The sequence below is a fragment of the Cyanistes caeruleus genome, chromosome 1 (genome assembly GCF_971803275.1).
Source record: "Cyanistes caeruleus chromosome 1, bCyaCae1.hap1.1, whole genome shotgun sequence".
Classification (NCBI taxonomy): Eukaryota; Metazoa; Chordata; class Aves; order Passeriformes; family Paridae; genus Cyanistes; species Cyanistes caeruleus.
The window spans coordinates 75,259,924-75,272,091 of record NC_141701.1 but is presented as its reverse complement, the minus strand read 5'-3'; the positions used below and the strand labels follow the sequence as shown (position 1 = coordinate 75,272,091).

General features: G+C 38.6%; 1 protein-coding gene across 2 annotated transcripts in view; it reads right to left on the bottom strand.

The window, feature by feature from the left end:
• Positions 1 to 298: 298 nt before the first annotated feature.
• The window catches only part of TRIO (trio Rho guanine nucleotide exchange factor), a 246,637-nt gene continuing 234,767 nt past the window's right edge, over positions 299 to 12,168 (bottom strand). For both annotated transcript variants that reach the window (XM_086898024.1, XM_086898033.1), the window contains exons 49-57: positions 11,783 to 12,030; positions 10,836 to 10,974; positions 10,464 to 10,491; positions 9,500 to 9,662; positions 7,377 to 7,498; positions 5,715 to 5,793; positions 4,889 to 5,089; positions 4,302 to 4,440; positions 299 to 2,814 (exon numbers count right to left, since the gene is read on the bottom strand). In XM_086898024.1, the coding sequence (XP_086754150.1) occupies positions 2,272 to 2,814; positions 4,302 to 4,440; positions 4,889 to 5,089; positions 5,715 to 5,793; positions 7,377 to 7,498; positions 9,500 to 9,662; positions 10,464 to 10,491; positions 10,836 to 10,974; positions 11,783 to 12,030 (1,662 nt within the window). In that variant the 3' untranslated portion in view covers positions 299 to 2,271. The remainder of the gene's footprint in view (positions 2,815 to 4,301; positions 4,441 to 4,888; positions 5,090 to 5,714; positions 5,794 to 7,376; positions 7,499 to 9,499; positions 9,663 to 10,463; positions 10,492 to 10,835; positions 10,975 to 11,782; positions 12,031 to 12,168) is intronic.

Sequence of the window (12,168 nt, the reverse complement as noted above, 5' to 3'; positions counted from 1 at the left end):
AACATCTGGTAGAAAACTCTACTGTTTAAAATTTACTAGCTAATAAAGACCATAATACATTTCCACAGTTAGAGAGTTACGCATGTTTTATATAAAAGCATCCATGACACTACAAAGCACTCAACACTTAGAGCAAAGGCAAATATTATTTTGTACGTCATGAAGGAAAGATACATCATTGCAATTTAAAATGAATTTTATGGCAATAAAGTAACATACTTTTTTTTAAAATACAGAGCCAAATTAAAATATAGCCAAACCTAAACTGTCAAACTCCTTAAAGCAAGAGATCAGACAATTATGTCAAATATGTTTAATTTTTTTCAAAATAACTGATGGCAAAATAAAATATTTACATCATGTCATACTGTGTAAACATGTAACGTCACTGTACAAAGAAATATACATGCAAAATAAAGCAAAAAATTTAACTAAAACAATAAAGGAAAATAATACAGAAACATAATGATATGAGGTTGGTACGAATACACATCCAGTTTTCGAAGTCAGTTGTTTTCTTTTAAAAAGTTTCTGTACAACTTTACAAAAAAACCCAAAAAACAAAACAAAACCAAACAACCCACCCCAAAACAAAACAAAAAGAATAAATAGGATACAGTGGAAGCCACAAAGCTCAAAACTAACCCAAGCTAGGTTATGGCTTAACAACCCATACATCTAACTCTTGTGGGATGTCGGCTTGGTTTCCTTAAACATGGCATTTCACACAAACATAGATGACAACACACCCACATGAACTCAGTGATGCACAGAAAACCATCTCTTTTTAAATATCTCACGCTAATGTTACTTCAACCTTAAAAACAGTTACTAAGACAATTACATTACATGTCCAATTCTCCTCATCTGACTGCTACTTTCCGAATGTATTCTTCACCAAAGACCACAAGATTAATTTGTTCATTTCACAGAAGGAAGTAAAAAAACTTAATTTGAAAATTCTAAAAAGTAGTTAAGTGTTGAGACTGATTTGGGGAAAGTCAGACTTTGGCATTTTAAATATCATAATAAATTTTAAAAAGTGTCACTCTACTTCTTAACTGGTTTGACATTTGGGATACGAATCTCTCTCTCTCTCTTTTCAATTTTTTTCTTTTTAACAATCCTTAAAACTGACTAGTCTTGACTAAATTCTATGCTAACCCTCATCTTAAACTAAAAATTACAGTGGGGTACAACACACCCACCCATGCCCACCCAGAACCCCCAGTCACACAAACAAAACCATAAAGCTCGCCGTACTAAGTATGTGCTTTTTCTATATATTTATTACAGTTACAACAGAGGTCCTCATAAATAGTTGCATAAAATGTTAAAGCCACAACATTGCACATGATATGAAAGAAAACAAAATCCCAAATGAGTGCATTTACAGTATTTTATCCTGCTGTATACTGCTTGACAATTGGGTCAGCAAGCTGGGCACCAACCCAAGGTTCTTTTCTGGTGGGACAGTGACTACTGACCCAAACTGAAGACCCGCACAGTGGTATACCACCATTTAGGAAGGAGGGGAGAAAAAAGGATAAGAGGAGGGGGAAAAAAATTACAGACCAAAGGCAGGTAACAGTCTATATACAAGTAAGGCCTACATTTTATCAGAGCAAAACAATTCATTCTATTTGTATGCAAAATCTTTTGAGGTTGGATGCACTTAAAAGCAGAGTCTGATCTCAGTGCACTGCTACGTGAGATACATACAGGCGAGGCAACTGGAAAGCTCTAGGACCAAGTGAAAACCAGATGTTATAAATGGAGGCGGTACCTATGGGCAGCCATTTTGGTGAGTCTTCTCCAGGCATGATCTGATTTTTGTGTAACACCAGTGCTTTAAACATAGGCATTTCTTCCTTGAATAAATCATGAAAACGGTAGCTAAGTTCACTTGCAAAATTCAACTCTTGTTTATTAAAAAAACTATTTTTTTTTTTTTGCAGAAACCTGAATAAAATACTGTTGCTGTATCGCTTGTGACTGCTTTTTGCTGAGTACAGTGCTATTGTCCTCCACCCCCGTGAAGTCTGCATCTCCAGTCCCCCGCACCTCCCTGCGTGGGTCCCCGTGGAATGCATTTGCACACGAACATTCACTAGCAGCTGGTTGGCTTGGGGTTTGCTTTCCTCAAAATTCAAGTCAACAGCTGATTGGCAGAAGGAGTCTATCTCCAGTCTGATTGATTGGCAGGAGGAGTCCATCTCCAGTCTGATTGATTGGCAGGTGAAAGAGAATGAGAGAGAACTTCAAGCAAGGTCAAACTCTTGGCAAGAGCCTGCTCTGTAAGAAGTTTTTAATGCTACGGATGGGCCGAACATCATTCTGGTGTTTTCGCCGCTCAATGAATGAAGTCAGTCTGGATATATCAATGCTGTCAGCGCTTTTGCTATTCCCCAGCTGCAGCCATTGCTCCTGGAGGGCCAGTGCAGCCGAGGGACGCTTAGCTGGGTCATCCTGAAGTAGGAAGCATACAAAATCTTTGGCCTTCTGGCTAACTCCTTTGAAGTAGTCATCTGGGAAACTAAAGTCTAAGCGGCAAATATTCAGGCAAGTTTCCTCTACACTTTCATCCAGAAAAGGAGAGACGCCACTAAGAAGGACATAAGTGAGCACTCCAATGCTCCAAACATCTGAAGTGAGTGAAACAGGATTTCCAAGAATAATTTCAGGAGCTGCAAACTCTGGGTTTCCAAGTAACTGGTGGATATAATACATGGTATTGAGCTGGACTGCATCTCCAAAGTCAGCCAGTTTTATTGTTGGCTTAGTGGAACTCTGGTCCACCAAAATATTTTCAGGCTAGAAAACATAAAAACAAAAGTTAAAATGTCTTTTTTCAAGTCACACATTTAATGCTCCAACTTAACTGCTTCCCAGCCTGGTGTGGTCAGCTCTAGAACATCAGTAGGTGCACTCTATAAGGATCACTGCAGAAGGCCAGCTCTGCAAAGCTCTGAGGCAGTCTTAACAAGGCTTCCCCAGAACAACCAGCAGGTGGGTTCTTGCCTATTGCAACACGCAATGAATGTGCTTTAGCTTCTGCACTATATTTTTTGCAGATAATATAGTCCTGCCAGTTGATACTTCAGTTGTTTATGACAGCAGCTTTGCAAAGCTTCACAGGAACTGTGTTTCAAAACTTAAGCTTAAGGAACAGCAATTACAAATAGAGGGTGAATAAAGCAACTTCTCCATTTGTTTTATGACAGAGACAACAAAACCCTTGCATTTAAAGACTGGAAGACTTTGTAGATATTTACATGATGCTTTCAACAGAATCCAGCTTTATTTGGCAACTCTTTCATGTAATGCAGCTGCACAGATGGAAGACAAACCCTGTTAGGAAACTATAGCAGCAGAAGATCCTGTTGGATGCACATGACTTCAAGAGAACTGCCCCGTTATTGGTGAGCTGAAAGTGGAATTATTTATACAGTTTTATTTTTAAAGCTACTGCTGCTGTAGCTGTAATCTCTGCAAAGTACAAGCAACTTACCTACAACTAGTTTTTAATGAGTTCATCTGTATGTGAGACCAGAAAAAAGTACTGGTGAACTCTGTATAGCACACTAGAAAAAAATTAATGGTATGAAGACCCAAAATGAATTCTGCTTGGAAAACAGAAGTCCATGGAGGGAAGAGACTCAGGTTGCTTTTTCTCACCATGACCCCATTTGGCTAAAGAGACCCTGCCTATAAAGATAACTTGTCAATGCTAAAATTATTATTCATATACAGGTGAAAAAAAAAAGTGCAAAGAGTAAGTTTTTAATTAATATTTATATTAAGACCTTCTCACATAGTTTTTTTACTGGAATGCATCAAACTCTTGTGGCTCAAGTAAAACATACAGGGAAGAACAAAGGCCCAAAGAGGCACCATTCATGTAGATATCACAGCCCTCAAAGTACAAAGATGAGAAACATCTTTGCAACAAAAGAGGAAAAGCAGTCTCTTTCACAATAAACACTATGCTTCTTGAGAAAGAAATTGATTTTTTCTGCAAGTTTATCAGAAAGTAAATAAATAAATAATCAGGTAAAACTTCCTGTTAGCACAAAGGGCCACACAGGGCAAGTGAGCTATAAGGATATCCTAAAGCACGGGGAATTCCTGCTTCACTGGCTATGAGTGATGTATGGGAACGGAATGGAGCCCCAAGCCCTATCCTTCATGACTCTCAAAGCATTTCACAGTTCTATGTTCCCAGCTGCAAGTTTTATAGAAGAGAGAGATTTTTATGTCTGGAATGATGCACACTGCCCAGAATCCCACTAACACCTCACCTTTAGGTCCAAATGTGCTATTCTGCAGTTATGAAGGTACTGCACAGCTTCCAGAATCTCTCCCAGGTAGAGTCTGATCTTCCCTTCTGTGAGGCTTCCCCATCGCACAACGTAGTCTAGAAGGCGACCCTGGTCAGCCCTGTTAGAATTACAAGGGTTGTATTTTGGATTAATCCATACATCAGAACTGGAAAAAAAAACAACTTAAGAGGCTACAGACTACAGCAGAAACTGTAGCCTGCAGAGATTACAAGACAGAGGATTAGGGTATGAAGAGATTTCACATCAAGCTACCATTGATCACAACATTTCTAATTCAGTTTTGTGGCCATTTGATGAAAAAATACCATTGAACCTTCAGACTAAGATAATCATCCACATGCCAATTTCATATCTCTATTTGTTCCCTTCTAAGTATTAAAGTCAACATTTTAGTAACAGCATTAGACAACTGCAGTATTTTACTTAGGTGTTTTCAAACTGCTTTGACATTTTAGAGCTCCGTATTCATAAACCACCATAAATGCCCCGAGAAGTCAGGTTTACAGGTAACTTAGCATTTTACAGGTAATTTAGAGTCCACTCACATTTCTAACACTAGTACGTAGCTGGTGGCGGTCTCAAAGGTATCGAGAAGGCCAATGAGCTGGGGATGCTGAAGATTCTGCATGACTCCAAGTTCATGGGTAACCTGGTCTCGCTTCATCAATTTCTTATTCACAAACTTAGTGGCTACTGCTCGCTTGGTTCCCTTCTGGTCACACTTCTTAACGACAGAAAATCTGCCCCTGGAACACAACAATGAAAGGAAATAATTAACCAAGAGACTCAATAAGGACATACTTCTACTTGAAAGATATGCTCCATGAGATCTAATTTTAGATCTCTAGTAAGTTACCCTTACAGAGAATGTTATGGGCATGAGAATTTTCAGTACATGCACCTACTACAAATTGTGCCTTTAGAAACTTGACAGAGATCTGTTATATCACACTTGCAGACAACTTGTCAGAGTAATAACCAGCTTTCAAGGGTCATCATTAAGTTGGACAGCTGTATATTCTACATGACTTATTTTTCCCATTTTCAGACTTCTTCTGTCTGTTGTTTCCATTCCCTAAACAAGAAGGTTTAGGAGAACTTCACTATGGAAGCAGTGAAGGCATGCTTAAAAAAAAAATAAATCCCTTCATCTATGATACCACTTCAGCCTAATTGCATTCTGTTTATGCAATGTCACCTAGTCTTGGTAAAATTTTCTTGGTAAAATGCTTCCTCACTTCTATTTAATCCAACAAAATTCTGGCATTTTAGGCTCATACATTAAGTATTTATCAAGAAGAAGTTAATTTTTGAAAGAGAAGTCAGTATTTTCAGATAAGACAGCTTTGAAGATCAGCATAGAGAACACACCTGCCAAGCTCAGCCACTTCACTATAGTGGGAATCAAAGTTGTCTTTCCAGATTACCATGATCCCATCACTTCCAGGACCTAAACAAACAAACAAAAGGACAGTATGTCCAAGATTTAATACACTCAGATCCCTTGGCTATGAGGGGAATCACCCCATCTTATTAATCCCCATGACACACAGGGTGGCAACAGGACAAACTGGATTGTACACCAGGGCAGCCCAGCCAATGCAGTAGAACAAATTCTGTAGTGGAAACAATTCAGTTTACAGTGGGAACTGTCTGTACAGGAATGAGTAACCTTAGCAAGCTGAGGAAAACAGTAAAAAAACAGTAAAAACAGTAAAAAGAAAAGACATCTTACATTATACCTCATAATCCATAATACACTTGCCACTGGAACAAAAAGTGGCAAGGCAGTGTAGAAGCTACCTTAGAGACCAACTCTTATTTTTCAGGAAACATTAGTATAAAGACCAAAATTTCCCTTCCAGCCTTTTTTATATATTGCAACACACTCATCCAAGGGCTTAGCTACTGTCTGTCTTGGGTCAGTGAGCAGGAAGTGCCTGAAATAATCACCACCTCAGTATGCTGTCAGTAAGGCACTTCCTGTGGCTACCAATAGGCGGAGCTCAAAGTGGCACCACTGAATATAAACACACAAAAATTTCACACAAAAAGATGTGAAAGTCTGGTTTAAAATTCCAGGAAAACAGCAAAGCTCTTTAAAAAAAGGGAAGAAAGACTATATTTTGAACAGGTTTAGGACAAGTATATAAGTCCCCATATCAGCTGGGACACTTCATGTCTTGGGGCTTTTTATGTGAGTCAATTTGAGACAGAGCCATTGTGCTAATATCTATTAATTCATTTTCAACAATGGAAAAATATATATGCCTTACAACAGACTAGAAGACTCCAATGGCATTAATTATTATGAAGTGCCCTGTAAGAAGAACTGTGATCCTGTTGTCTATATTTTCCCTATTTCTAAAAATGGAGAATTATGAACACTTAAAAGAAGAATAAGTGAATGTACGAACACACACCAAAACTTATCACTATGTCATCACACACATCAAGTAAAAATCTTTTTTCCCTTTGCTGTGTGCCGCCAGAACACAGGCATTTTTTCATCTTTGCACGTTTCCTTTTCATTCCTCACAAACACTCAGGCTGCCTTGCTTCAGGTACTGAAATAGTTTAACTGCAGATCAGTGATGCAAAGACAAGAACTAGTTGTATGCTCTCCCAAACATTGTGGCTTTACAATTCAAGCAAAGGAGAAAAATAAATGACAAAGTAATGCTATTCTTTTCTCATCTGTACACTTTAGAAATTATGTTAGCATTGTAACATTCACCAAGACTAAATTAATAATGCTGATGATAAAACATGATTTTATCAGTGTGTTTGAACTAGTACTGGCAAAGTGCATGCATGTTGACAGTACTGTGGAATGTGTGTATGAACCTCTAATCAGTTACATCCTAAAACTGCATCTATTCCTGCTAAAACAGACAATATTTTACAGGTAAAAAGGCTTGCTATCAGTACTCCTTTACCAAAGGGGTGCCCAGGAGCTGAGCTTTTCTTTTTACTGTTGTATGGGTACTTTGACTGCAGCTAGGCTCTAGAAGAAGGAAGGGACAGGCCTACCTAAAACTCGTAGACTGGCGGAGGATGAAACCGAACCCATGTCGTTTGCAGCTATGCACGTGTAGATACCATCGTCTTCCGCAGTGACGCCAACGATTTTCAGCGACGCCTCTCCCAGGTCACTGCAAAACACAAAGGCAGCTGTTAACTTTACAGTAACTTCACAGACCTTAAGCTATGAAAATCATGCAAAGTTAGGTTGATACTGTTTATACTTCCGATTCTCCAGCCCTGATCTCTCTCTGGATGAACATTACTAACCCTGTCCTGCCATATCAGAAATCTCCACCAGAACTTGACCACTTTGTATTCATCCAGTATCTTGGAAAATCCTATAGATTACTAGAAAAACATCCTGACTGATACTCTGTCTCACAACGTCTCAGGCTCTGCTGTTAGAAAAATCAAGTGCTTTCCCTGTTTCTTCTGGCTTCCTTTACCTATTCAAGTTTTTGGAAGCCATATTAGGACAAATCTCCATCCCTGTTCTTTCTGAAAGATGAAAAGTTTTTCAGAAAAGTTCTGAAAGATGAAAGGTTTGTTTCCATCCATGACTCCCAGGAAGTCTCAGTTCATCAATCATTTGTGCTTTCAGAGCATTCACCTCTTGTAAGAGAGGGCTTGCCCTTCAACACAAAAGGCACACTTCATCACAATGCTGGAGACCTCAGAATCTGAGAGAATGGTGATGGAAGAAACTAGAAAGGACTTAAGTTTACTCTCTGCTCCAGGGCAGCGACAGCATTAACCTAGGTAATACTTGAACAGAAAGACTCTGCAGGCTCTTCCTTAATCTTTCTCACTGTTCACCCTTTTTGTTTGGTGGTTTGTCTTTAAATGCCTGCTTAAATTTTCCTCTGTGAAATAAATTTGTAGTTCTCTTTTGACTATCTGCCATGGACATGAACAACAGCATATTTAATTTGTAAGTCTCTCACAAATGTGAATACTTGGCAAGTCTTCCCTACACTTTTCACCTCTAGGCTCAATCCAATCCTAATGGTGTGTTGTTTTTTCACAATAGTGTGTATTTTCAAGATCTTCTATCATACTTATTGCTTTCCTTTGGATTCATCTCAGCTGCTACAAGTCATTTTACTGACTAACCCAAAACCTAATGGTCTTCGCCACCCAATTTCAGGGAGAAAAAAGAAGGTAAATTTTAGGAACATAGGAAGATGACAGCTTTCCCCAGCTCAAAGAAAATTTCAGGATTATTTCTAAAAATCTGTCAGCCACAGCCAACATTATTTACTGGATATAATTCTGTAATGAGCAACAATTAATTAAATCTAGAAAATTTAACTCTTGCACATCTCAGAACAGCCCTGGATGCAGTAGTAAAGCTGCCACACTGCCTTTGTCTTCCCATTAAAAACAAACAAAAAACCCAAGGAAAAAAAAAGCAGGAGCAGCAGGAAGTAAAGAAGTATGAAATGCCACAAAAGAGCCCTTCATTCTGAATTAAAAGTATAATTCATAAATAAGACATTTCTTCACACTGAAATTACTCATTAAACTACATTTTCTATGTATAAAAGGTGCTTTTTCAGAAAAAAAAAAAAATTTAACCTGCAGTTTCCCATTCCAAAATAACAATTTCTCCTGGTGTTTGAGTTACCTGTTATTCTGTTATGTTCTATCACAACAAAGCTAAAACCAGACAAAAGTGTTAATATCCACGCTTCAGCAATGAAGAGTGACGTTGTTACATCAGTAGGAAGCAGAGGCTTCTTTGCAAAACACTGTAGGTGTGATCTGAAAGCCACTAACAGAAATAAGGGACTAGCAGAATCTGCCACAGTGCTGGCATGTCACAACATGCTGGTCTGTTTCAAGGACAAGGTCATTGTGACAACCACAATGGCTTCTGCAATAGCTAATCAGAAAGAGCACATTAATTTTGTTTTGTTTTTAAAAACTGACTGATTGTAACATTTTGTTACCCTGGCCATATAAAGAAGGTACAGAACACTTCTGGAAAATCTCAGTGGTGACGTATTTCTGTCTCAGAGCAACCCGATCCTCATGCCTCAAAGCCAAACCCTGTCCTGCACCAGGGGTGCAAATGAAAAATTAAAAAAACAGTTTCAGGAGTTCCTGTTGAACATGACACAAATTACCTGTACGAAATGCTGTGATGACCGTCATTGCTCAGTGTGTTATGATCAGGACCTTTCCAAGTAACTGAAGCCTTGGGGCGACCACAGACTTTACACCTAAGCACGATGGTCTCTCCTGTCTCACATGTTACCTCACTCAATGGAATTATAAACTCTGGGGGAACTGGAGAAAGAGAATAATGGCATTAGGTAAACTGAAGCAAATACATTTAATTTCTTCTATTCCTTGCACTTTTTTCTATTAGACAAAGTAGTACTTCAGATTCCCAAAGTGTATATATCCCCTGCCCTTGGAGCACATCCATGATTAGGCCCCTTGCTGGGGGGCTCTACAGAGCTAGTGAATTTTTCTCTACATGAACTTGGAGAGAACACTACTGCTGTGCCACAGATAACCCTGAAGCCTACCATGGTGAACCAAACACCCAGTTTATGGAAAGTGAGGAAAGTCTCCACTGAAAAGTATTTAGGAAGTGCTCAGCTAGGCTATCTTTGTATCCAGCCAATTTTGCAAAAGAGAACACATACACTTTATCCACTGAAGCACTGTAGTGCTTTCCCTTTTCCACAAGTGTTCTGGGCCACTATCTTTGCCCTGATCTGCCTCTGTACTGGTGAGGTCCTGAATGTTCCCTACGGTGCAAGATTAAAAATAAAGCAGCTCCAACTCCTGGCCTTGTTACTTTGCAATTTCAGCAAGGCCCCACTTCCATACATCATATGGTCATTGTGTTTCATGTTGATTTGGACTTGTGAACAAAAAAGCGTTTCTTGCATCTTAAAAAAGAAATATGATGTATTTCATTCTACCTCATCTAAAAAGAGCCTGTATGTGTGTATATATATATATATATATATATATATATTTGTAGAAAGCACTCAGTTCTTGACATAATTCCTAACTAGCAAATAATGTTTTCATCAAATTTATTGACTGAAACTTTTAAAAATTAAAGCAACTTACCATCATAAATGTAATTTGGGTTGAGAAGCTGGAAAGAAGAAATTAAACAATTAATGTCCTGATAGTTTTATAATAACTTAGAATGGTAGAAAACCAAGCACAGAGATATGGCAAAGCTAGCCATACCCAGAAAATCCTAGAAACATCTGAACACCACAATTTCTGCACCACTTTATTCTTTTTGCAGTATCTTTTTTTTTTGTATGATGCTTTCAGGTTTGAAGGTTATAACTTCCTGCTTTCAAATTTGGCCAAAACTGTCCACTACGGTCACTGCTGCCTTTGATTCCTTTCTGTGAAGTTCTGACAGAAGCTACTTCTGAAGAAATCCCAAACCAACTTCTTTTGGAAACTACGTCTTTGAACACTTACTTTTACAGAAACCTTGTTGGCAAGTCCTTCTCGGGATTTACGATAACCATTTTCTAGCTTGCCTTCCCTTTTGCCGTCTTTATCTTTTTTCTCAGATTTCTTCCTTAATCGGAGTGCTGTGTGCCAAGACGTTGACTTCCTGAACACAGAACATGAAACTCTGATCAATTCTTTTCATCTCCCTGTTATGCCCTATACTGTCTAGTTTCATGTGGCATTGGAAAAGTATGCCAAAATGTTATTTCTGTGTATTACAATGTAGTAAAAAAAAATACATTAAGTATTCCATAAGGGATGCCACCCTTGGCTAAAACTTTGAACAAGCTAGTATAATGCGGTGTGAAGTTCAGTATTCCTTGAAGTCACTGCACGAATGGTAAACTTTCTATATGAAAATGTGAACTGTCAATCAAACTAGGCAACACCTGGTATGAAACCCATACCAAATGCAGCCTTACAAATGCTTTACACAAAATTCAAACTTTGATATCATTTCTTCCATTGCAGATATGAGAGAGTTGTTCCTAGCATACTGCAGTTTTTAGTAGGTTTGTGGCTTAAAACAGATGTCTAGGAACTCTGAAATCTTGTTTTATTTCAACACATATTCCCTGTTTTCCTAGACAAAGGTGTCTAGACTGGTAACTCATTCTATTAAGTAAAAAAGTTAAAGGAAATTATTTATGCTCTGAATTTCTATTTCTCTCTTCTTTTCCCAGAAGATTAGGTTATTGTAACTTTTTATTAAATAGTATGTGCTTCTGGGATCTTTCTTACTAGCTTGTATTTTGACATTTGCTAAGGGAGGTCTCCAGTACTCCTTCAGCTTGTTGTTCATTTATTTCTCCATGATCACATCAACTTTCGGCCTCGAAGGTGCAAAGCCTTCTCTGTATTGGAAGTTTCCTTCCTTCCTTCCTCCCCTTCTATGCACACCAGGTACTCACTTGATGGTTCCATCAGGGTTGTCAATGATGATTGCACTGGTATGCCCTAAGACATAGCCGGGAATCCAGCCCTCGGCTGCGGGGCACTGATCGGTGGCGGCTCTGAACACCAAAAACATGTTCTGTTGGTTGCTGGCTAGAATCTGCACGACCTCTCCTTGGTAGACATTTATCTCATCCTCCTTCACTGCCGTGTAATCGTGTGTCACCAGCATGGTGGAGATATTGCTACTGCTGCTACTTTCACTCTGCAAGCGTCCATCATAAGCAGAGAGCAGGGGGAAAAAAAAGAGAATAAAGTTTAAAACTCATTAAGAAAACAATTCTACGTTACCTTCCTAATCCACTTGGCTTAAATTGTACTCAAAGAAAAGAGCAATGTTTTC